Source organism: Trifolium pratense, linkage group LG5, assembly GCF_020283565.1.
Source record: "Trifolium pratense cultivar HEN17-A07 linkage group LG5, ARS_RC_1.1, whole genome shotgun sequence".
Classification (NCBI taxonomy): Eukaryota; Viridiplantae; Streptophyta; class Magnoliopsida; order Fabales; family Fabaceae; genus Trifolium; species Trifolium pratense.
The window spans coordinates 56,207,632-56,233,992 of record NC_060063.1 but is presented as its reverse complement, the minus strand read 5'-3'; the positions used below and the strand labels follow the sequence as shown (position 1 = coordinate 56,233,992).

Below are 26,361 nucleotides of genomic sequence, written 5' to 3'. Positions count from 1 at the left end.
GGTTTTCCCTCAACAACAAACTTTGGATAAAAGAATACCATACATCTTGTAATTCTACCATAGTAACATATCACCAATCAACATGAGTTGATACAATTTATCAACTATCCTTGTTCAGAGCAATTAACTACTCTGCTACATGAAAAGGCTAATAAAAATTAAACATTAACCTTGAAATCAACATCAATCTCAACAACTTGAAACCTCAATCTTCCAACATAACATAACCCCTCATATACGCCACAAAGCTCCGCCATATAAGCACTGCTCCAACCAACACTCTTAGCTAAACCTCCTAATTATTCAATTTTTTTTTTCATTGTGTTGCCACTGAAGTAGATACTATAAAAAGTCCACACAAAAGATAAAATTGAAAATGAGACGATTAAAACAATCATGTCATTCAAACGTGTTGGCGATATTATCCGCATAGAATATAAATAACTAATGGAAAACCAAACCACCGGAACAAACACTTTGGAGTCATAATAAGTATTGCTATAGTTGATACCAAAAAGGAAAACATATTCAAACATGAAAACACCTCCTTGAGTCATAATAAGTATTGCCTCATATTGTTGATTCTTAATAGCAATATGCAGTGCAGTTTTGCGTCTCACAGTCAAGTACTCAATGGATTCCGGACACAAAAAGAGAAATTCAGCTAAAAGATCGACCTCGCCAATTTGACTTGCAAAATGAAGTGGAGTCATGCCTTCCCTCCCTCTAACTCTAACAAGGTCTTTATTGAGGTTGACAAAGCGATACACCATCATCGTTTGATCATTATGCATAGCAAGATGAATCGGGCTGAATCCTTGCTGATTTAGCTTCAAAGCAAATGAAGGTTTCAACATCATAATTTCAGTGGCAAACTTGAGATGACCCTTAGATGCAGCAACATGTAAAGGAGTTTCAACAAATGGTATCGAATCCATACACTCCAAAATGTATGGATCGTCCTGAATTACTGCATAGAAGAAATCTATATTACCCACTTCAGCTGCGGCTTTCAGCTGCACCGTATTATTTTTGTTCATGTTTAAAGTATTCAAGATAGGTTCTCTGCAACTTTTTTCATTCAAGATAGGCTCTCTGTTACTTAAGTGCCAAGACTTTGATATCCACACATACACACTTTTTGTTTGACAACAAAAGTTATTGAGACCAGACACTAAAACCTGAAGGACCAACCCAAAAAGTAGAAACTTTATGTCTATAATGAAATATAAACTCATTTAATGTCACACTTTTGCGTCTATGTTTCCAAACCTATACAATAACGAAAAAAATGGAAAGAATACAAAATGGAGAGATTCCAACTCAATGTTAATGTTAGCTAGTGCCTAGTTAGTTTTGTCCATAATGAAAACACTGATAAATGCATACATATGAAGAACAAAATTCATCAAGGCTAAAACGATTTGAAAAGAGGCAAAATACGAAGCTTTATAATGGCTACGGGAGTTAAATGTCCAACGAATAACCGTCGAACTAGATTGCAAATCAGTAGCAGATGGCGTCATCAGAAATCTTTCAAATGTAGCCGAATTTGGCACAATTATTAAAAATTGTAAAGCCTTACTTAATATGTTACACAACTATAAGGTTAGTTTTATCAGGAGAGAATCAAACCTTGTTGTTTATATCTTGTTGAGCCGTCAAAGTCTTATGCTAATCCTATTTTTTATTTTAGTCCTACCTAATACCTATATTTTGAATACAGAACTATTTTAAGTGAAATGAAAGGAGTTTATTCTTGTAAAAAAAAAAATAAACAAGTCTACCAAAATATGACATAGATTTTCAAACTTTTTTATTTATTATAACTGCATGATATTTGTATGTATGAAAATTTAAACTCAAATAGTTCTGAATATTTTTTCACACACAATTGTGAAGTTGTTTAGTGGTTAGAAATTTCATCGAAAGATGAATAAGTCAAGGGACAAGGTTCGAACCTCGGTCCCTGCAAATATAGTGTGATGTCCATGCCAACTGAGCTAAGTTCGCAAGGGTCAGTTTCAACATCAAGTAATTTCAGTCTTCTACCAATTGCAGTTGCGGTATCAATTTAGTAATTGGCCAATTTTTTATTTTTATTTTTGACAATAATAATTGGTCAAATTTTGATTAACATATTTCACATCAATTTTTTGATCAACAATGACAAATTCTTTCCTTATTTCACATACTATTAATTAGTTAACCTAATGTCTAAGATATCCAATGATCCACTTTATATAACTTTGTAAGAAAGCACCATTTCGTTCTTCACAGAAAACAACAAAAACCGCATAAGACAAAATCAATTATCTTCTTTTTCTTCAACTGAGGAGTGTTCTGTTCTGTGAGTCGAAGCTAGAGAAGGCAATGATGGCAGTGTTGAATAGTAGCAGTCCATGGACAAAGATTGCTACATCATCTTTCCCCTTTCAATTTCTTCATCAATCATATTCTTACACTTCACGAATCTTATCCTTCCGACGTAAATTCTCTGTCAATGCTCTTTCACAACAATCACTTCCTGTTCGTGTTCGTTTTGCTCCGTCTCCTACTGGTAACCTTCATGTTGGTGGTGCCAGAACTGCCCTCTTCAATTACTTGTTTGCTAGGTCAGACACCCTTGTTTTCTTTTTCCTTTTTATATTATAAAAATTCAATTTTTATTTCTGGGTTTTGATTTTTTTCATGTTTTATGATCTGGGGTTTCAATTTTGAATTCTGGGTTTGGCTTGTTTTGAATTTTTATGTTGTGGGGTTTGGATTTTTTATTCTGGGTTCGGCTTGTTTTGATTATGTGTGTTCTGGGTTTTGTATGTTATAGTTTCTATGAAGGACAAACACTCCTCGAATTAGGTGTGTCTCAGTGTCGGACATGGCTGACTTGACGAAACATATTTGATTACACTGAATTATGTTATGTCATTTTCTCAAATTATTATTGGTGCGGATGTGTTGCTGTTCATGTCGTGTCTGTGTTTGTGCTTCATAATAGTTTTGATATTTTAGGTTCTTTTCAAGTTTAAAAAAAAAAAAAAATCAAAATTTGATTCTGGGTTTGGCTGGTTTTGATATTTTATGTTGTGGGATTATTTTGTTAGGTCGAAAGGTGGGAAATTTGTGTTGAGAATTGAGGATACTGATTTGGAGAGGTCTACAAGAGAATCTGAGGAGGCGGTGCTTCGAGATCTTACTTGGCTTGGCCTTGATTGGGATGAAGGTAAGAAGATTATGCATTTTTTGTTATTGTTGTTGTGTTTTGCATGTGTTTTAGTTAGGTGGTATTAGTTTTAGTTGATGATTGAGTGACGTGGTTGTGAATTTGTTAGGGCCTGGTGTTGGTGGCGATTATGGTCCTTATAGGCAATCCGAGAGGAATTCTTTGTACAAAGAATATGCTGAGAAACTCCTTCAATCCGGTCAAGTTTATCGCTGCTTCTGTTCTAATGAGGTATTTTCAATCTCCACAACAATCCTCAAACTTGTAATGGAACCTTTGTTGTCATGTCATGTATACATGTTTGATGTGTTTCACGTAATCTGAACATGTTATATTTAGACTTGAAGTGGTAACTTGCCCATATGCTTTGAAGTTTGAAATGTCTTTTATGTGGCAGTTATTTTCCTTCTTTAGGCATTCAACGTGATTTGTAATGATCGCATTGGTGTTTATGTTTTGTATTATTACGTGTCCTGTTCTTTTTCAATATATTTGATCGGTTGGACTTACTAGTTACTGCTTTGTCCCTAACCTGTTATTGGGAACAACTGAAGTCCCACATAGGATAAAGATAACGTCTGAAACGATTTTATTAAGAGTGACAGCCTCACCTTACAAGCTGGTTTTGTGAGCATGAGTTAGGTCCAATATAAAAACCAAATACCTGTTACTCGTAGTTTATTTTGCTTCCATTACAATTATTTTAGTTCAATTTATGGAAAAATTGATTTTCACCGTCACTGAGGTTTCTTATTTTTGGAATGTGTACACCTTTTACGAATAAATATGAGATTGCGAGGATGTATATCTTTGATTAAAATGTTCTCAAGGTTACTTGTCAATTTTATTTGTCTTCACACAGGAACTAGAGAAAATGAAGGAGTATGCTAAACTAAAGAATTTGCCTCCAGTATACACAGGTAAATGGGCCAATGCAACAGATAAGGAAGTGGAAGAAGAGCTAGCAAAAGGAACTCCTTATACATTCCGGTTTCGTGTCCCCAAAGGAAGTTTGAAAATTAGCGACTTAATACGAGGCGAGGTGAGTTCTTTCCAGCCACTCTTCTCCATTTTTTTTCCTTGTTTTTTTGTAGAAGGTATGATTGATGATTTCCTACTTTATGTAGTAAAATGAAATACTTCACTTCTTTTAGAGTTGTGTTAATATGTGTTGCCTTAATGTCCCGAAGTGAACTGATATATATTGGAAATTTTGTATTTCATTACATAATTTCATATCTATGATCCCTTTGGCAAATGGTGAATAATATTTCTTTCAAATTATGTTGACAATTCTTTGGTAGTGTCTTGAAGGTTAGTTGGAATTTGGATACGCTTGGAGATTTTGTGATAATGAGAAGTAATGGTCAGCCGGTTTATAACTTTTGTGTGACGGTTGATGATGCTACCATGGCTATTTCCCATGTTATTAGGTAATGGTTTCATTTCTTATTCAATCAAATCAATCTGTTTCATGAAATATTTTTGCTATCTTATTCCATAAAATATTTGTATTTCAGAGCAGAGGAGCATTTACCGAACACTCTAAGGCAGGCGTTAATATACAAGGTAAAGGGCAAACCATAAAGTATATCATCTTTATAGCATCTGTGTTCCTCCAATCCGAATTAAATCATCTATAGTTTGTCTTCAATTCATGCCAACACCAAACTAAAATTCAAATTAAATAGAATTATTGTATTATGCAATAATCTTGGGAACTGATTTTGGTTTTTCCTACATCGGTGCATGAATTTGTTTACAGGCACTAGAATTTCCCATGCCGCATTTTGCACACGTTTCCTTGATTTTAGCTCCCGACCGGAGTAAATTATCAAAGCGACATGGAGCAACATCAGTCGGTCAGGTAAGGTTCATTCACCATTTTTAGATTGCATCATTCGTAAAGTTTTGTTATGAGGTCTCACTGTCACTAGACTCTTTTTTGTTTTAAATTTTATAATGTAAATTCTAATAAAGCTTCTTCTATTGTAAGGATAATTAGTTCTAAAACTTCAATATCTGCTATCTTGCAGTACAGGGAAATGGGATACCTACCTGAGGCAATGAATAATTACCTTGCATTATTAGGTTGGGGCGATGGGACCGAAAATGAGTTTTTCACCCTTGATAAACTTGGTTAGTGAATTCTGTTTACTATTCAGAAAATTTGTATTTAAACGGAAAAATGGTTTCACAACTTTCTTATTTTAAAATGCTTTTGTTATGTCAAACAGTTGAAAGATTCACTATTGAACGTGTGAACAAAAGTGGGGCCGTATTTGATTCCACAAAGTTAAGGTAAGTGTTTCATTTTGCTTTATATAGATAAATCTTGTGTGTTGTTCCTCATGGTTATCCTATAGTTAATTTGATTTAGAAGTCCTTAACAAAGTTTTGCTGTTAATAGCTTAAGTGTTTAACAATTAAATTATAATTCATGACCTTGTAATTTTCTTTAAAACTTTTAATTAGGTGGATGAATGGTCAACATTTAAGAGCACGTCCATCAGAGGAGGTGTCCAAACTTATCGGAGAGCGCTGGAAGACAGCTGGCTTGCTCACGGTATCAGAAGGGCCCTTCGTTGATGTGAGATCCAACTGCATGCATTCTTGATTTTGTTTCATATTTCTTTCTGAGGCATTGTGATTCATTTAGTACGCTGTTGTCACATCTTGTAACGGTGGACTCATAACCTAGCGATAATACATTGTTGCATAACAGGAATCAATCGAACAACTTAAAGATGGGATTGACTTGATAACTGATGCAGACAAGGCGCTTTCTAACTTGCTTTCTTATCCTCTACATGCCACTTTACAAAGGTGATGCTCATATTCTTCTTTGCGCTCATAGTCTACTTTACAATGATTGTGATATGCAAGACTTTGATTGTAAAATTTAACTTTTCTAATTTCGGAGTCACGGATGCTACAAATCCTTTCGACATGTTGCTTGCAGCCAAGAAGCGGAATCTGTCATACAAGATAATCTTCAAGAGTTTTGTGCAAGCTTATTGGCTGCCTATGATAGCGGTGATCTGGTACGTGCACTCGAAGAAGGCCAAGCTGGCTGGAAAAATTGGGTCAAAAGCTTCGGCAAATCACTTAAGCGCAAGGTGAGCTGAATTGGATAATCTAAAATACATGCATATATATATATATATATATATATATATATATATATATATATATATATATATATATATATATATATATATATATATATATCTTCAGTCGTCGCATATGTCACTATAACTTGAAAAATATGTTTATTGTCTCCATGTTATAGGGAAAATCACTCTTCATGCCACTTCGGCTTCTGCTAACCGGAAAACTCCACGGGCCTGATATAGGAGCTAGTGTTGTATTGCTTTATCAAGCTGGGGTTACTGGTATCATAGCTCCCGAAGTTGGTTTTGTGACCATTGATGAAAGATTTAAAGTGCTTAGACAAATTAATTGGGAAACACTGTCCAAAGATCATGCTGTGAAGGAGACTGCTTCTACTGTCTAATTGAGAGAATTCACCTTCACTATGGTTTTGGACTTCACTTTAGAGGCTTCTTTTCATGCTTTTTTTTTTATTTTTTTTGTTGATTTTTTACAACAAAGAAAACTAATTTTGTGATTTACTGAGGGGTGTTTAGTCAGAGAAACATTTGTTATGAGTTCTATTTTAATTAGAATTTTTATAAAGAGTGAATTTATTTTATATGTAATAACTTCTTTAGCATCATGTTTTTATGAGGGATGAAGAAAGAAACAAGTAAAAAAAGGGATGTATGTATAGACGAATGGGAATTTATTTTTTTGGTAGAGGAATGGGAATTTTTTTTATTCAAAGCTAAAAATGAATTAGTTAAAAAATAAGTGTACAAATATAAAACCATGCAGCTGAAAAAGTATTCAAATATATAATAGAGTAAAATTGTAGGGTAAGTAGGTGTTTTGCCCACCCCATTAGGGCGAGTTTTGCTTTGCTTTATCCCTGTAAAAAAAAAAGTAAAAATTTGTTTGTCACCCTGTAATTTAAAGATTCTCTGTTTTTAACTTCTATATGATTGTATATTTTGATGATGTGGTATGCAAACTTGTTTTTTATTTATTTTTATATTTACTGTTAAATCTACTTGGATATTTATAATAAAACAAAAAATAAAATATATCCAAAAAACAAATTAAAATCATTAATTAAGGAGAAAGTGAGATTTAAAAACTTATAAATTCACCTATACATTTTGTTTTATTAAAAAGTTATAAATATTTGGTGGATTTAAAAGTAGTTTTTGAATCAAAAAAAAAAAAAAGTTAAAAAAGATTTTAAAAAATAATTAGGTCTGCCATATCATCAAAATGTATAGTCATATTCACTAGACTACTTGACCCAAACAAAATATATAGTCATATGTCAAATATATCTGGTCAATGGTCAAGAGGTAAAACAAAACAAAAAAAATTACAAGAGGGTAAAATAAAATTCACACCAAATTGCAAGAGGCATAACGCCTGCAAAGTGAAGTCATTAAGTTTGGTCTAATGGTGAAGAATTTGTATGAAGTCCTTTATTCGATCCTTACTTACTCCATTGTAAAAAAAAAATAACGCCTACAAAATGAAAACAATCAATAATAATGACACTAGTTTTAGTTATTCCAATGATTGATCCCAAGTGTTGGAAAGTATGCATAATATAGTACGAAAGTTGAGAAATTAAAACACCAAAATTAAATTGTGAAAATGAACCATGGAAAATAATTCAAACAACAATTTCCTGTATTTCATAACTAATAAACCAACCAAAAGTTTAATCCTAGTAAAATTGAGTTTCTTCAAGATAATTCACAAATGAATCTTTATCTCTAAGTTTATAAACCGCCATATATCACTATAATCGTCTTCCATTTAAGAATTTTGTTGACTAGATAAATATTGTGAATCGGTTAGATAAATATTGTGAATCGTAGACCATGTCTGCTGATAAACAATCTTGCATTGGGAAGACTCAAAATGTTGATTGGAATTATATTGCGGCGCGACAATCATGTTTGATGATGAAGATGCTTGCATTTGTTGAGCATCATCATATTGATTGGATTGACATAGTGTAATACCAATCATGTTTGATGATGAGGAAAGTTTCATTAGTTGCGACTCTGAATATTGATTAGGTAGACATAGAACCGTTAACGTATTATTTGTTGAACTCCAATTTTTATATAGATCTAATATAAATAATGCTATTTATTGATACAAATTGATGCCTATTTATTTTCAAGGTATAGACTACACAATTTTTTTTTTTTGTTGGTAATTACTAAAGATTAGAAATTTCACTATTAAGGTGAATAAGTGAAGTGTACGGAGTTCGAATTTCAACTCCCTACTTATAAAATGTGATGTCCAAGTTCGAAATTCCAACTAATTTGTTACTCTATTTTTATTACAAGAATTAAATATCTTTTACAAGAGTTAAATATCTTATATTGCTTAAAAAAAAAGGTACTCCCTCCGATATTTTTCATAAGAAACAATCAATTTTTTAGATTCATGGAATAACTAATGTATTTGATCTGAATATAAATCAAATATATTAATTATCGAATAAATCTGAAAAGTCAAAAGTTTCTTATAAAAATGATCGGGGAGTATATCATATTAATAAAAAAGAAAGTGAAAGAGTCTTATAAACAAGGATATAAGGAGTTCATAAATGTAATAGGTTTAGAATTTACATAATATTTATTATTTTATTTTTAACATGGATGGAAGGAATAATATGATATGTATGACAATAGTCATTTATTACCTAAATAATCATGGAGAATGGATTCTTTTAAAAATATATTGGTGTTATGCATGTAGTAGTTGGTTGTGGACATTTTTTGTGATTGAAATTTAGTTATATCCAATGTATGAGAATGAGGGTAACTCAATTGTGTATATTGTAATTTTTAAACTTCATTTAGCCAAAAAAATAATTTTACGCAAGGTCAATTTGTTTTCTTAAACTTCATATTATATTGGTGGTGTCATGAGTTGATTGGTAGTGGTGTAATTGGTGATTGATATGTATGACTCTAATGTATTGTTTGACTTAACTTTTTTTCCTCTTTTTTTTTTTTTAGAATTAAGAAGTTAGGCCAAACAATAATTTTTAAAAGCTCTAATAAGAAAAAAAAATAGCTTCTATATTTTAAGAAAAATTATAATATATTATCAATTATATCTTTTAGCCTTATTATAATAAATAAAAAAACAACTTTTAACTTTTTTTCTTAAAAAAATGTAAGGTTTACCAAACTACTTTAATTTTAATTTTTTTTGAACAAGACTTTAATTTTAATTTTAAAGCTATTACTTCTAGCTTTATGGTTAAAATAGCTTATACACCTAATAAAAACGGAATCAAATGGTTCCTAAGAGTCATATTTAACATATGAGAAAAAGAAAACAATAGTGATTATTTATTTAATATTTAATTTTTTTTTTAATTTAAACATTATGATATATTATTTGTGTTTACATCTCTTTAATTAAAATTTCCAATTATATTAAAAAAAATTAAAATTTGCAATTTATTTTTTATTTGTAATTTATTTTTTATTTTATGTCTCTTATTTTTCTATGCTTTCAGTAGGTTTAGTTGTGAAAAATCCAAAAAATTGTATGTAACAGATTTTGGAGAAGTTAAGAGGGACATAGTTTTTTTTCTTTTTTCACTTGCAAGAAAAGGGCTATTAGGTGAAAAATTAACTTATTCATCGTAAATCATCGAATGAATCAACATTATCAAAGTTTATATAAATTGCGATGGATCAATATAATATTCTTTCATTTGAGATTCACAAGGTTGATAAGCTTGATGGTGTGGCATATGTGAATCGTAGACTATGTCTACTCTCGAAGAATCTTGCATTTGTTGATCCTGAGAATAATGTTGTTGATTAAAATGATATTGCGGCGTAACCATCATTGTTGATGACGAAGAAGCTTGCATTTGTTGAGTATTCTCATATTGATATTGATTAGATAGACAATGTGTAATACCAATTGTGTTTGATGGAACCGAAACTTCCACTGGTTGAGACTCTGAATGTTGATGATTAGGTTGATTCGAGACCATTTGAGATTCTGATGAAACATCTTGCATTTGTTTAACTCTATCATCATGTTGATTGAATTGAAATTGTGAATTATCAATCATATTTGGTGATAAGGAAGATTGCATGCATTGAGTTTGATGACATTGATTGAGTTGGCATTGTGGAGCAACATACACACCAGTAGAAATTGTCACTTGTTTGTTGGTTTGGCCTTCCAATTGAGATTTCTTCATTCCATATTGATGCTCATAAATTTTGCATAAAACCCAATCATCCTGCAACATAATAAAAACATGAAATAATTGTATAAAATATTCTAGTTATTATATACATTTAATATATATAAATAATAATACTATTTATTAATACAAATTAATGTCTGGTTATTGCTACAAATCAGTTGAAATATTGTAAAATAGTAGTAAAAGACTTATAATTTGTGTAAAAGAGTCGAAAACGACTTATAATTTTGAACAAAGTATTTAGTAGTAAAAATTAAAATATAATTTTACAACATAATTAAATTGATGAACACTCCGATACTCAACTTTATACTATTGGTTGCGTTAAAAAAAAAAACTTACATTATTGAATACCAGTACTTTAGGCAAAATTTAATGTCATATCATATATTTTATATAATTTGTATTAAAATAAATTTATTAAATAAATTTTTATCTAGAAAAGTTGGATACCTAGAATTTTGGTAGTTAAGTAGATTTTCCTATGTGATGATTAACAATCTATAATGAAAATGTAAAATAAAGCAACATTATTTTCAAATCAAAGTTAACTTACCATATTAAGAGAAGTTGAGCTTGAACTTGTAAGATCTTTAATTCTATACTCTTGCATGATCCAATTAGTTTTCCAATTGGTTTTTATTGACTCATTAGACTTTTCTTGCTTAGGTTTGTCTTCTTTTCCTTTGTTTTGTTTAGGCTTGTCTTGCTTTCCTCCATAATAGACTAAAGTTCTTTTAAATCCAACTTCAATATTATTATTCATCACTGAATTTTCTTTTCCGGTAGCCTTCCAAAAACCCAGATGAATACCGTCATGATTTTTAACATCGCGATTAGGACGACTTCCCTCTTCATATTTCTTACTTCTTCGAGTAAAAAAGTACATTTCTTTCTCTCCTTTGAATTTATAGTATTTTTCTGTATAGAGTATAACAACAAATATCAATCATTATTTATAAAAATATAATATATAACATTATTTATAAAAGTATAACATTATTTAAAATTTATCTCCTAAACTACCTATAGAGTAAAAAAAAATTAAACATAAGTTTTTAATTTCTTATAATGAGCATCCATATAGATAAAAGAAAGAAAGATTAAAAAAAAAAATATAGATATATAATAACACATACCTAGTTCATGAGGAGGATATTTGTAAACATCAACATCTTTAATTCTTGGTGGATTTATGAGAAAACCAGCTAACTTATACTTCAAATAATAATCAATTAAGTCAACATCATCAGGGATGAATTTGTAACCAGGTGGTAAGTTTATAATACAGGGGTCTTCAGCCTCATTGTTTGTAGTACAATTATCATTAAAAAGTTGAGGATCCATGTTGCTAAAACTAAAAAGTGATAAAGAAAATTAGTTAAGATTAAATTGATGTGTATAAAAATATGAAGAGCAATAGAGATTGACTAATTATGTGGAGCAAAGTGAGTTAGGGTAAAATAATTATGGATATTTAGTTGTATTTATAGTTTGATATGAGATTGTCTTAGCATGATAATCGTTTTTGGTGGTTTAAGATTTGAATATTTGAAGCTATTATAGTTTTTTATTATTTATCTTTTTCAAGTTATTATCTATTATGTTTTATCTTTTGGCAAAAGTTTTTAATTATCTCTAATGAATTTAAAATTAATAAAAAAAATTATACTAATAACTTATCCATAAAAAAAATAAAATTCTAACCCATATCTATTTTAGTTTGAATTTGCTTAAGATATCCAAATCGAATTATATACTTGGACTTGGTCCATAAAAAATGGAATATGCTAACGTAATACTACTGTATTGATTATTTTTAACAAACTTTATATTTTTATTTTCTTGTGTAGCAATGTATAATTTTTAACTAACTTATCTATTTTTTTGGTGGATAAAAATATAAATAATCTATCTATTATCTATAAATAAATATCATAATTAATAAATAATCTATACAAATTAAACACTTTTCATATTTATCCTTTCCATTAATATTTGAATTTGAATTATATTATCAATAAGGTTTATTTTGCAAGCCTTTAATAATGTGCATAATCAAGCCTTTAATAATGTGGTGGTAAAATAAAACTCTTTAGCCTTTAAAAAAACAAATTAAAGTGGCTTAATTTGGACGATGCATGGCTAAATGCTATGATTGTAAGGGTGGTGTTCAATGTTGATGATAATAATAATTTAAGCTGAGAAAGAAGCATGAACCTAAATTATGCAAAGTTTAGAAATAATTTGCTATTGAAAATACAATTGCATGTGTTGTAGTTAATTAGCTAGCAAATCATAAACATGAATATTAGAAGAAATTAATATACCTTAAATTAATGAAGTACTTTCTTCACCTTTTGCGTTTTACGTCCATTAGCCACACTCTCTTTTTGTATATTTTATCATTTCTCTATTTTTATTTTATTTTATTTATAGACCTACCTAGTAACTAACTTTACCAAATGTGTTATTTTAAAAAGATAATTTTCTTTCTGATCAAGTTTCTCAATCTAATACATATCAACTTTCAAAATATTTATCTCTATCATCTTTTTGAATAATTTTCGTGATTACATAGCTAAAGTTTAAAAAACGTATAGCTATCATCTTTCAAAATATTTATCTTGATCCATAATTCCCTCATTTAATTATTTTAATAACCTTTCTCATTTTACCATTTTATCAGATGTGCATGTTGGTACTTTATTTTAAAAATTTAATAGAATGTTCTAATAGATAGAATAATTATTTATTAGAATAATTTGATATTGATTAAGAATGATGATCATATCATATGGTCATGTTCTCCAAACCAAAGAAGCTTAGTTCTGCCCTTCTAAAGATTGCACAAAAATACTAATCCATAATTTTAAATTTTAATGATATATATGGTGTTTTTAGATATTTACTTTTGTCACCCTAGTGGCTACTCACACGCCCTACGCATTTCTATTTTTACCCTTTCACTACTTAAGTAACAGACGTTATAAAAATGAGAAATTTTGAGGAAAAAACACTCTGCCAAGATTTTTACCAGTTCTCTACTTAAGTAACAGCGGACGTTATAAAAATGTGAAATTTGAGAGAGAAAAACACCCTCCTACATAGAATATTCGTTACTTAAGTAGCAGACGGGGAATATTTTGGTAATTTTGTAAGACGGAACCCATGATCAATAGAGTGATAAATGTAAATCTCGTGTATTTATGTCTGTCACGTCTCAAAAATAAATGTATATGGGCTTAGCCAAGAGGGAGAGGGTGTCTCACAAACCCACTTACTTGAAGGAGGACTACGTTTGAATGAATTATGCAGCATATACTGTATATTCTATTTTTTTGTCTTATTGTTATTTTGTCATTTTGCATATGATTCTTAGGATTAGTTTGTTATGATTGATGAGGTGGCTAGTTACTAGATCCTTCCAATCATTGGAATTGTACGTACTACGTAGTACTATATATAAGCAGCAATATCAGTAGCTTTCATTTCACAATCACAAACTCTTTTCTCTGCAATGGCCAATAGGTTTATAGAAGTAACTATCACCATTTGTATACTATTTAACACACTCTTAGGTTTTCTTAATGCTGAGATATCAGGTTATGCTGATAACATTGTTGAGAAAAACCTCTTTGCAGCTAGATTAATGTTGATTTGCGTACACTCTCTTTTCCTCGCTTATATACTCGTTACCCTTTTGGCAGACCCCATTGACCCTCCTCATATACTGCTTCCATCTCTGCTTTTAATGATCCCTGCAGCTTTTGCTTGTGTCTTATGTGTGTCTATTATCTCTACCATTGCTGCAATTATCGTTTTCATCTCGTGGATTCTCACCATCGCCACTCTCATTGTGTTCGGCTTTCATCCTCGTGGCTGATCGATTGTTCATTCTTCAACTCCATCTCATAGCTTTGTTGCTTCAAGTGGATACACATGTTGTTTATTTTAGTTTGTTTGTTTACACTCTATAATCTGTTATCTGCTATTTTAGTTTGTTTGTTTACTCTAATCTATTCCAAGTTGTTTTTGTAGTAAGTTGTTATGTTAAATCAAATGCTATGAGAATGAAAGTACTTTTATTTTTGTCTAATCTCTAATTTTCACTGTTCAATTAAGTTATTATATATAGTCAAAATTATTTCATGATTATCTTGAATGAGTTATAATAGTGAATCTGAAATCTCTATTTGCAACAAATTGGTAAAATAATTAAATTGATGAAAGAAGAGTATTATGAGGAAAATTCTGCTCTAATGAATGGTCTTGGATTTTTCAATTTACCAATCATAGAAATGGAAGGATACCTAAATTTTATATCATAAGCAAAAGTGATATTTTAATAACAGGGGATTATGCTTCAGAGAAGTGGTCCATTTGTTAAGCTGAAAGTGATTAAGGATTCTGATCACATCATCATGTTCTCAAAACCAAAGAAGCTTAGTTCTTCCCTTCTAAATATTGTACAAAAATACTAATCCATAATTTTTAATTTTAAATCATAATGATATATGGTGTTTACTTCCACACAAAAAGGAATACTTACCTTAGCAGTATAGAATCATTATCCATTTCTTTCTTAAAATTATGAAAATGTCAGGAACAAATGTTGAGTTGAAAGATATATTGTAGAAAAATTCAACAAAATAAAACTAGTTTGAGAAGCTTAATAGATCAATCATTGATGTGTTCGGGTTTTCTCGAAGGCCAACTTCGAGGAAAGGGACTTTTAAGTATGACTTTCGTATAATTATGCAGAAAATATTTGTATACGCGAGGAGTAAAACTATAATGAGTCTTGAATAACATGTTCATCATTCACACATCAAACCTTTAACTCACGAAATGCCCCCCCCCCCCCCCCCCCCCCCCCCCCCCCCGCTATCCAGTTTATACCCAAAAGTTGACATGCTAGTTTAAATAACAGACAATACTGCCATTTCCATTGAAGGAAAAGAAAATATACATCTTGTTATATGAAACAATTATGCATGATGCAGAAATATTTGGCAACAAAATTCCAAAAATGTAAATGTGGTGGTGTTTTTTTCACATTTTAAAGGAAAAACACCATTCAAGATACATTGTGTCATTATCTTAGTACAAAAAATATTTCATACATTGAAAAGCATTAATGAGGAGGTGCACAAACATTGTAGCATCTTGACATGCCTTTACTTTTTTTGGGTCAAATGCTAAAGCCTTTACTTGAATTATTACAAGAAACTCACCAAGACCAAACTGTTATATTGATAGAAATCAGTTTTTGATTGCTATACAAATAAACTGTATACATTATGTGCCTCTGAATTGAAGTTCTTGCTTATCTTGGAAATTGGATCCCCTGCTACTTCAAATGCTATATAATTCACACCTGATCCACGTTTGAAGGTATATTTTCAGGAGAAACATTCTCAGAAAAGATGAAGTGCTTAGTTGCACCAAAAATGCTGGCTAGTTGCTGAATTACACTTTGATACGAGTGGCTTGGGGGTAGGACAGGCGTTGGAAGGGAAGGAACACATGTTGGAAGGAAGTCGCTTTTATTGTAAACTGGTGCATACAAGGTCAGCACCGTCTGGTAAAATATGAATCTGCACAAGATACGAAACAAAGCATATGCTTGATTAGTCTGTCAAAGAATACAATCAACTATGCTTGTTGGAGAAGGATACATAAAAAACTTTAGCATGCCATTTCGCAGCATGGTGTAAAAACAATTCAACACAGATTTTTCATCATAAATTTTAGGTCCTAGAGTTTCGAGTTGACTGAGTGAAGACAATTTGCAAAGTCTCATTTCCAGATTTCCATGGCAAAGAGCAGAGTTTGTGTACATTAGCATAGAATTAATTCCCAGTTATTCGTTGTTAAAGTAAAAACATTGTTATTTCGATTTGATAAATTGAGCAGTTTACATTTGGAAATAAACTGATGTAGGTACTAATACTATGTAGAATTCTAACAGTCCAGTTTATTCTACAAAATAAGGATACTCAAATTCTAGGTCAATGAATGAGAGAGAGACCTAACAATCTTTAAACTGTGATAATTAAAAATACTGAATTAATGAACATTGATGGAAGCGGGATGGAAACAGATTGTACGGTAGTGCAGTTTGGAACAGAGAACTGAGGGAAATAACAATAAGAATTAACATCAGAAAAAACAGAAATGAAAACAAACTTCACCTCAAAAGAAGTCTCCTTATGAAGGGATCGCCTAAAACCTGTCCCCAAGCTGGATCAAGTGTGTCTGATGATGCCAACGCCAATCCCCAGTTATTTAATGATGCCGAGAGCAGTATTTCAGCTTTATTGTACAAGTCCTGAAATCAAATTTAAGTTGTTGAAGGCTGAAGAACCAAGTATAGAAACTTCCCACTTCCAGAAAATGAAAAGAATTTACAGAAACTGAAAAACAAGGAACTCGGTTAGCATGAAGGAAAAATAAGGCATACCAAATCAATATCAGTGCCTGAAAATCCTAGCAGCAGACAGAAAGCTTGCAATGGAGCTGTAAGAAACATGGTGAATAGGCTCCCATTTGAAGAATGTGAGCAATCAGACACAAAAGGAGGCAATCGATTTGGAGAAAGGAGCATTGCCACCGACTCTCCTTTTTCTGCCTCTGTTATGACCTGCACATTATATCAATTGCTTGTTAAGTGTGTTGTAAGTTATGAAAATGGAAAATAATATCAAAATTGTTCAACATATTTGAAATAATTAATTGCAACTATAAAATTGTTGCTTGTTAAGTATGACATTGCAGGCTCATTACTTCCCACCAAATTATAGGGTAAAGTTGACATTCATAAACTTTTACAGATACCAGTGATTAATTCAATTATTTATTTTATAAAACAAAATCAAGAGAAAAATGACTGAAGTGGTAAGGCTTGCCTTAAAAGCTTTGCTGTTTTCATTATCAATAACTAAAAGAAGTGGTCTTCTAGTAAACGGTAGAAAGTCAGATGGATATATGCAGTTTGATCCTGAAAAGGAATTCAGTTAAAGTATTCTGATTTTCCAATAAAACCATGTATATTATCAGAACTCATAATATCAACATTAAGAGTGTCAACAAGAGTCTAAAGTCCCAACACAGAGTGTCAACATAATATTATGAGCTAACAAGGTAGCAAGCAGCACAAGAATGGAAGTGCGTTAGAAAATCCTATAAAATGTACCTCTATCTCCACGGGAACCGAAGTTTATACCACCAGATTCATTATGCCCGGCACCACAAGATCCTGCTCCTGCATACGATGTAGAAAGCAGAGGTCACCTTTCAGTAAAGGAATTTTATTGACATAGAAGTATGATATAACCTACACATTTACATGCTTGTAGACCTAGTTAATAGAGGATATCTAACCTGAAGCTGATAAATATACAAGGAGAATACCATCCGGAGGAAGCTCCTCACAAATTGTTGCAAGAACCTAGCCATTAAAATGAAAAACAATATTATAGTATTATACTTGAATAATTTGCGAATATAGGAAACAATGATGGAATAAATGGTCACATTGATATTATGAAGTAAACATAGTCTCTTCCAGAATGGTTAGGATGTAAAAAAAAGTAATTAAGGCTACACAAGTGCCTATATTACATGTTAGAGGTTGTCAAGTTCTTTACATGTGAGAGCTTAACCTTCAAGCCATTGCTCATTTCTTTCAAGACATAAAGAAAGAAAAGTATTAGTAGTTTATAACCAGACTCTCAGGCTAAAACCCTGGTTCTAAATATCACACTCATTAAGATTATTAACATCATTAAGATTGTATCGAGTAATGCTTGTACACTTTGTACTTGGCCTAAATTACTAGTATAATAGGATATAAATTCAGTGTTATGCATTTGAGGACATATCAAACTTATTTAGAGTCTCGTCGATGAAATATTCTCTCCTATCTCTTTTACATCAAATCGCTGAACCTCAATTTACAAAAGAAACAGAAACCTGATTTGATCCCAGGACTACAAGGTTACGGGTCGATGTAAAAGTAAATAAAGAATAACAAGTATTTTTTCATACTTACAGCTACGAAATGTGTCAGTGAAGGACGGTATAATATAGCTTTCCGTGGGTTTGCCGGTAACGTCGGATCAGCAATATCTTGTAAGTAACTGATACGGCCACTCCCAGTTGCCCCATTCTGACTAAGTTTTGAACCACCAGACTGGTAAAATGAGCCACTTGGTTCCCACTCCAAACATTGAAGCATCCTAAAAGTGTCAATGGTGAGCTCTGAAAACTTAACCTGTTCAGCAATCATCACACTCACAATTAAAAACAACAATAATGAAAGTTTATAACACTTTATAGACAGTAAAAAACCTAACTTACTGATTTTGGAGTATTTGGGTTAACAATTTAATTAAACTCGAGTCTTTATTGTATAAATGCTTATATGTATAAACTACTTTCTACAATCAAAGAGGAAATACTGCATAAACTCTGTATAAGCTATTTTTACATACCAATCAGGGGAAGGCTGAAAACAACTTACAAACATGAAACATGTCAAAAGCTATTTTCATAAGCTCTTCCAAATACTTACAATAGTGATTATGGGTCCATTTCAATTGACTTATTTTTGAACTTGTGTAAACCAGCTTATGCAAATAAATAAGCTTTTATCCATTATTCATAACTTATGTAGTTAACGAAAAAAACAGCTTATAAAGATACACTTTTTGTTGGTGAGAACTTATGAATTAACAGAATAACTTTTTTATTTGCATAAGCTATTTTTCATAAACTCAAAAATAAGTCAATCTAAACGGATCCTATATCATAAGAAAATTTCAAGTAAGCTCTAGTAAAACACACCCCATTTATCATTTTCAAATAGAATATTGTGTTGCAATAATGTAATGCATCAAATCGTCTACCTCGTTATGATGGAAGCTACTCAATACAGCATCTCGCAATTTCAAATTCCGCTTTGCAATAGCAACAGGAACATGTGGCAAAGTATCAGGATGAGAATCCAAAACCAAACTATACCTCACCGGTCTAACATTCATAAAACTAGTATCAGCTTTCAAAAACCTCCCAATTTCCAAAACAACAACCTTCCATTCTCTAAAATCACTATCCACAAACACTCTCTTACACTCATCAACCAAAACCTTAAGCTGATTAACCAATTGCGGCAACACTTCCCTCCGATTCAAAAGCAAACAAACCGTCAAAAACCTCGCTAAAAACCTCAATTGCTTATTAGCAATATTAACATCTTGAAACAAACCATCTTTAAAATAATCACGAGTGAAAATAGCTTCATAGAAAATGTATGATTCTGATAAGTAATTAAAATCAGAAGTTCTCATGTATTGCCCGAAATAGAGTTGACCGATTCGCGAAGCAATTTCGCCAATTTCCCATCGCTTTAAACCTGCTTCGATTAGTTTCTGACGATTTTCTTGTTGGAATTTCCATAATTGTGTGTAGACTTTGAAAACCTTAGAGAAATGTGTATCGTGTCTGTAAATATGAAATGTGAAATGCAATTAGGGTTTTGTTAGTGGTGAATTGATTTAATGAATTGGGAATTAGGGTTTTGTGTTGGTGTACCTGGAGCGTTGGTAATAAGGTATGTCTCTGATTTTGGAGAATTTTTTGTCGGCTTTGTCGACGAGAGTCCAGAAAATTTCGCTTACTGGAATGTTGCTGTTTAGTTGTTGTTGTTGTTGCTGCTGCTGTGGTTGCAGCTGCGACATTTTCGTCTTCTTCTTCTTCAACCTTCGACCTTGCGAGCTCTGAGAGTGTCGTTCTCTACGACGTCGTTTTTGCCACGGGCGTCATCGAGATAATTTTATTTTGGCAAAAATGTTGTCATTTTTTTTACAGATTTTTTTTTTTTAAGCAAAAGAGAGTCTTTTTTTTATCCGTTGTCGTCATTTAATTTTTTTTTTCTTCAAAATTTTTTTTTTTTTTAAAAAAATTCAATAGAAAAACCTCTGGAGACACGTGGTGAATTCTCTCCCTGCAATCAAATATTTTCTTTTGCATATATTAGTATGATTTGCAAGTAATTGCAGAAACTAGTCTCTCGAGATTTGTGAGACTCCAATGGGCAGCAAAATCTTTCGAATTTTAACATTGCTGCATGTCAATATTATTGATCGAACTCAGGACCTTGATTAAACTAGAAGATACTCACACCATATCATCTAAACACCTTTTTATTTCAAATTCTTTTATCAACAAGAGTTGAGTATCGAACCTATGAGCATTTTTATTGTGGATAAACCAAAAGAATCTTCGCAGACAACTGCAAAGACTAATTTCCACAAAGACTTGAATGCCTTAAGCAAATAGTCACGAATTATATTTGGTTCACGATCCGGACCTAATTAGTGTTTATGAAAAAAATATTTGTTGGAACACGTCACCATTTAATTTAAAGTTATTTAATTTAAAGTTTAAAATAAATTATTTATCTTTTTCATGTTGAATTAATCATTTATGTTTAGAAAGATTTATATGCCATTGAAACAAATTTCATTCATAGTACAATTTTTTCTATAAAGACAATGTATTAAAAGGCGAAGTCTAACGTGCAACAGTTCCTAATGTCTTGCACGATGCAAGACCAAAATTTGTAATTGGATTAAAGAATAATACTAGCAACACACTCTTTAACAAACACACTCCAACACACTCTCTTTTATTGGTTGAATGAAATTGATTTAATGAATGGTCAAAATTGTATTGTGCATGGTGAAAGACTTTTTTCACTATGTCATGTTAGACAAAGCCTGTATTAAAATATCTTAGATTAAAAGTTAAAACTCAAATAACCACAAAAATATGTAGTCTAACAATATCTCAATTGTCTGATTGTCTATTGAGCTACTCCTTATTATTAGCAAAAAGATAATAATGTATGAATATTAAATAAACATGGAAAAATGTAGAATTTTCCTACAAATAATGAAAAAAAAATTCTACTGCAAATGAGAGACAAGGTAAAGACCTGTATGACTGATTTTCAAATAAGGTTTGAGGTGTGGCATTTACTAAACCATAAATGAGCAGCAATTATATACTCAACAAATTAGAGATAATGCAAAAGATTACAGTAAAATAAAGAGCAAATCCTTTTAACATATCACAACAACAAATACATACCGATTGGTGAAAGTACATAGAAAATATTTCAATTTCGGTGAATTTATCTGTTTTCACAGCTAATAATTCATTTATTGTTAAAAGAAAAAAAAACTGTTTTCCACCTCATGAATTGAATTCAAAACGATTTGTCAGGAGGAAAGAAAAATAAACATCCAATCCAAGACATCGGTAACTCAAAGCTGAACCATATTCACGGTTCGTTGGTGGACTGCCATGGTTGGTACCTGGTCCAGTTTCTCTGCCCTGGATTGAGAGCGTGTCCCTTGGAATGATAGATAAACTCTTCACCATGTCCAGATAAATTTTCTTTATGTTCAACACCGTACCTTTTTGGTTTCAATAAAAGAAGCTGCAAAACAAATTCATTGCAAATATTATAGTGGGGCTTATTTTTTCTTAGCATATGGTATTTCCAAGGAAATAAATTGAGGAAACAAACAAATTTTACCTCATCACCGGTGTGATCGGTTATGAAGTGGAGCCAGCCATGCCATTCAGCAGGAACCTGAGAAGCATTATATCTAGTCTTCTCAGCATATTCAACCCACCTGTGTCTTCCTGTAAAATTTTAACAATAATGCGTCATTTGCTGATTTGTTGTTAACTCAGACTTCAGAGTTTTAAATAATGTCGTCCAAAGTTTGAGTCTTGACGATATATCATTGAATTTGGAAGATTTGACTCCTCTAAAGTGAATCACACTTGAGACAGAAAAGACAAGTGCTATTTCCAATTATTGGAAAATCAATGGGACATGCACAAAAAAATAAGGGCATGAAGCAATGTTTCTCTGCTCTCCAATTGCCTCATTATCATATAGGAAATACACAAAAAAAGTTCTAGTATTATTTTGTTTTTGTCTAACATATGTTTGCAGAAGTGCCCCCCATTCCTCCCATGGTGGCCTCTTTAGTGTCATGGTCTCGGAGGAGTTTAGGCTTGGTAAATCAGCCTCCCTCAACTGTAGTTTTTTTAATGTTACTTTGGAGACATCCTACATGGTACTCTAGGTTTAGGCTCAGATTTCATTCTTTCCTAACTCTAATGGCCCTCAGACATGAAGCTTGGGTTGAAACTCAAACTATTCCTCAATAACTTGCCGTCCGTTGAGTTTGAAAAAAGTTTTATATTAGGTTTAGGACCCAACAAGCAGCTTTGAGTAAAACTAAAAGATTCAATCTTTCTCTATTTCAAAAGATTGCCCCATCGCTTCACCGTTTACTGTGCACAAAGCAGCATAATTCTCGCAAATGGATTTACTGGATTGCAATATTTTAGAGATATTTTGGCTATATGCTTGATCTAAGCATAGATAGAAATATTAGCAGTTGTTAACATCTATCTTTTTTTACCAGATTGTAAATATGGTCTTTTGATGTTGATTACTTATTTGTAAAGTTATGTAGTAACTCCAATAATTGCATTAGACATTTATTCCCTCAGTATTGAAGGTACTCTACTGCATACAAAAACTCTTTGTATTTTAAAAGTCACAACATTTCACCATATCTCTTTCTTATTATGATAGGAAACTGTTTTTGTTAGTAGAAAATAGGGAGAGATAATTCCCTCTATTACAGAACTAGAATACTGCAGAACTTTGAGGATCTGCAAACCTCCCAATTGCCTGAATTCCCTAACCCACTCAAATGACTAGGTGATCCGGTCAAACCCCTCTTATTTATAGACATTGCTGCCCGACTTAACTAACTAAAGGGTTTACCTATCATGTTCATTGTCATAATGAGATAGCCATGTGAAACAAGCAGAATGCTTGATGTTAATGATAGCTGCTCATGTGAACTCGGCTGGTGATGGGCTCAAGGTGTTAATTTTCATTCATTTTAGCCATATCCATTTATCATACTAAACCACACACACGTACAGATAGAGACAGAAAGAGCAGGGCACTAACCATACTGTGTGTTTTCAGTTTTCTCGTAATACTTGTTACCAAACTTATCAACACCAACAAGCGTTGCCCCAATATTGTGGATCTTGGTTTGCCTGCATAAATTCAGAAAGTTATTAGACTAGTAGATGAAAAATACTGGCATCACAAGAGAAATCAGATCTCACAGTAAAGTGCAAATAAACAGCAGAGACTTTTGCTGATCCCTTCAACATTGTATAAACATGTATCATCTATAATTCTATATATATTTATTTGTTCAAAGTTGCAACTTTCAATCACAACCTCTAAGGCTATGTTTACGAGTTTTAGAGGAGAGATGGGAGGGGTTTGAGAAAAAGGAAGGAAGGACAGCCTCCCAACTTGAACGAGAGGTTATTTTTCTGCATAATAATACAAAATCTCTGTAATTATGGAGGAGCTCAAAAAATGTATTGCAGGAGTATTTTGAAAGGTTTTGAGGGGGTTACATTAAGGGCTCGTTAGGATTTGGCTTATTTTTGAGCTTATGAAAATAGCTTATGCAAATAAATAAAGTTTTATATTAATTTATAAGTTTTCAATAACAAAAATTGTATCTTTACAAGTTGTTTTCTCATAAACTACAAAAAAGCTTATTTATTTGCATAAGCTGTTTTGCATAAGCTCAAAAATAAGTCAATCTCAAAATGAAAAATATATTAATCATAATCATTTACTCATCATTCTCTACAAAACAACTCTCTCTTCTCCAAACTCTCAAACAGAACCTACAAGTTTTCAATTTCGCCTATTACGCCATTACAAAAACAAAACATAACGCATTTTCTCGTCATCATCATGATGTTCCTACTTGAATACATACACACAAAGTAAAATGCCAAAACAAAACAAAAAATGGACTTACAATAGGTTTCCATCAGGAAGGCATCTCCTGAAAATTCGAAAAGAAATCGAAAAAAAATAATATCAGCAAATCAAAATCAAGGAACCTAAATAATTATATCTGAAATTTCTCCCAATAATGCACACCAAAATTTGCATCAATTAAACCCAAAAAATGAAATCAACAAGGAGCTGTAAAATCAATCAAAGTTTCATTTCATTTCAACTACTAACAAAATTCAATTTTCCAGATAAATACGAAGAATATAATAATAATAGTGGAATAAACGCATTCTTGAGCTGAATAATCATCATTGTGGATTAATAATCCCTAAAATGAAAGGTACTACGATTTGTGAAATTGAATAATTGAAAAGAGGATTGTAAAGGAAAAAGGAACAAACAAGTATCCTTCATTCTTGAGGTGTCTGAAGAAGCCGCCGAGACCTTTCTCCTTGACTCCATCTATGATGCTCTTCACCACCGACGCCATGATTTCACTACCACGTTCTGTTCTCTCGATTTCGTTCGTTTGTATCTAAGGCTGCGTTTGGCAATGTATAATACCGAAGGGGAGTCAAAAATAATTTCTCACAAATTTCATTTTCCATTTTTGTCTCCTAGTTTCACCATTTTGTGGATTTGGTCCCTATTTTAAAACTTAACAATTACCGTACTAGCTTCATCTTTAATTATAAGCAAAAATTAGTTCAAATTCATCGATTATTATAATTAAGGATGGAGGGAGTATTTTAATTTTTCTATCGTATTTTTTAAATACGAAAATTGGAATATGATATATTTAAATGACGTGTTCAAGAATTTGTAAGAAAATTTATTAAAAACTTCATGATGTCATATTAACATATTTTAAACCAAATGCTTGATTGAGACACTAAAATTGTCAAATTTTTATATAGGAGGACCAATGTTATAGAATCATAAAATAAAATTAAGGGATTAAAATTGTAATTAAGTAAAAATAATATATTTTTTTGTGACACCTACTCTATCCCTTGATTATTTGAGGATATTTGTTCAACAATCAATGAGAACAAGACACATAAGTAGATTTGCATGTGGTACTAATAACTAATTTTGATTACCAAAAAAAAAAATTAACCAATTTTTATTCCACATGCATATAATTTATTTTTGTTAGTTGATGAATAAAATACCCCAAATTATCAAGGGGTAAATTAAAAAAAAAAACTCTCAACAATGTTGATTGTTTTTATCACTAAGAAAATAAATAATGGAAAGAAACAAAAACTACAACATATATCTCAAGTGATAAATAATATCGGCTAACAAGATAGTAGTTGATAAAGCGGGAGAGGAAGAATCTCAAACCAATAAATCTTTATTCATGCAGAGCCAACTCTGGCAAATCTAACATGCCTAAAAATTATCTTATCTCAAAGTATGATGAAATTAAGAGTCTAAACATGAATCTTGTAATTTCGAATATGATCATTCACATGAGCAAAAGGGTCAATATTTAGAACCCTTGATCGGTGAGATCGATAGCAATGATTTTTGACTCAGATTCACAAATAACATTGATGCGATCGATAACAATGATTTTTTTGACTCAGACTCACAAATAATTTCAATGTATTCTTTTGACTAAGTCGAACTAAGTCCATGAACGATTATTAATAGTTTAACTTTAAGATTAGTGATAATGTCACAAAAATATGAGAAACTATAAAGTCACAACCAACTATAGGCACTATTTATAATTCAAATTACTTTTACCAAAATAAAAGTGAATATTAAAAATTAAAAAATAAATAATTTCATAATGGGCCTTGTGAACCGAGGAGAAAAGGCCCAAGCCCATCCAAAAAA

General features: G+C 31.5%; 5 protein-coding genes across 5 annotated transcripts; 1 reads left to right on the top strand and 4 right to left on the bottom strand.

Moving 5' to 3' along the window:
- Positions 1 to 158: 158 nt before the first annotated feature.
- Positions 159 to 1,040, bottom strand: LOC123886947 (ankyrin repeat-containing protein BDA1-like). The gene is made up of 2 exons (XM_045936211.1): positions 512 to 1,040; positions 159 to 295 (listed from the first exon to the last, which is right to left on the bottom strand). Exons 1-2 carry the CDS (start codon positions 1,038 to 1,040, stop codon positions 159 to 161), a joined length of 666 nt encoding a protein of 221 aa, XP_045792167.1.
- Positions 1,041 to 2,171: 1,131 nt separating this feature from the next.
- LOC123884597 (glutamate--tRNA ligase, chloroplastic/mitochondrial-like) lies at positions 2,172 to 7,048 on the top strand. The gene is made up of 13 exons (XM_045933730.1): positions 2,172 to 2,615; positions 3,105 to 3,223; positions 3,333 to 3,454; positions 4,086 to 4,265; positions 4,538 to 4,656; positions 4,744 to 4,792; positions 4,989 to 5,090; positions 5,260 to 5,362; positions 5,461 to 5,524; positions 5,699 to 5,813; positions 5,949 to 6,049; positions 6,186 to 6,342; positions 6,516 to 7,048. Exons 1-13 carry the CDS (start codon positions 2,374 to 2,376, stop codon positions 6,738 to 6,740), a joined length of 1,698 nt encoding a protein of 565 aa, XP_045789686.1. The 5' UTR covers positions 2,172 to 2,373; the 3' UTR covers positions 6,741 to 7,048.
- Positions 7,049 to 10,022: 2,974 nt separating this feature from the next.
- Positions 10,023 to 11,918, bottom strand: LOC123886946 (NAC domain-containing protein 1-like). Its single transcript, XM_045936210.1, has 3 exons — positions 11,711 to 11,918; positions 11,128 to 11,492; positions 10,023 to 10,604 (listed from the first exon to the last, which is right to left on the bottom strand). The coding sequence occupies exons 1-3, from the start codon at positions 11,916 to 11,918 to the stop codon at positions 10,023 to 10,025; spliced, it is 1,155 nt and encodes a 384-aa protein (XP_045792166.1).
- Positions 11,919 to 15,595: 3,677 nt separating this feature from the next.
- LOC123885175 (protein SCAI-like) lies at positions 15,596 to 20,431 on the bottom strand. The gene is made up of 9 exons (XM_045934438.1): positions 20,169 to 20,431; positions 19,484 to 20,078; positions 18,628 to 18,849; positions 17,958 to 18,024; positions 17,770 to 17,838; positions 17,483 to 17,574; positions 17,038 to 17,217; positions 16,769 to 16,905; positions 15,596 to 16,171 (listed from the first exon to the last, which is right to left on the bottom strand). The coding sequence occupies exons 1-9, from the start codon at positions 20,312 to 20,314 to the stop codon at positions 15,946 to 15,948; spliced, it is 1,734 nt and encodes a 577-aa protein (XP_045790394.1). The 5' UTR covers positions 20,315 to 20,431; the 3' UTR covers positions 15,596 to 15,945.
- A 1,242-nt stretch (positions 20,432 to 21,673) lies between these two features.
- On the bottom strand, positions 21,674 to 25,083 carry LOC123887232 (probable NADH dehydrogenase [ubiquinone] 1 alpha subcomplex subunit 12). Its single transcript, XM_045936510.1, has 5 exons — positions 24,912 to 25,083; positions 24,530 to 24,556; positions 23,647 to 23,738; positions 22,180 to 22,289; positions 21,674 to 22,080 (listed from the first exon to the last, which is right to left on the bottom strand). Exons 1-5 carry the CDS (start codon positions 24,998 to 25,000, stop codon positions 21,922 to 21,924), a joined length of 477 nt encoding a protein of 158 aa, XP_045792466.1. The 5' UTR covers positions 25,001 to 25,083; the 3' UTR covers positions 21,674 to 21,921.
- Positions 25,084 to 26,361: the final 1,278 nt, after the last annotated feature.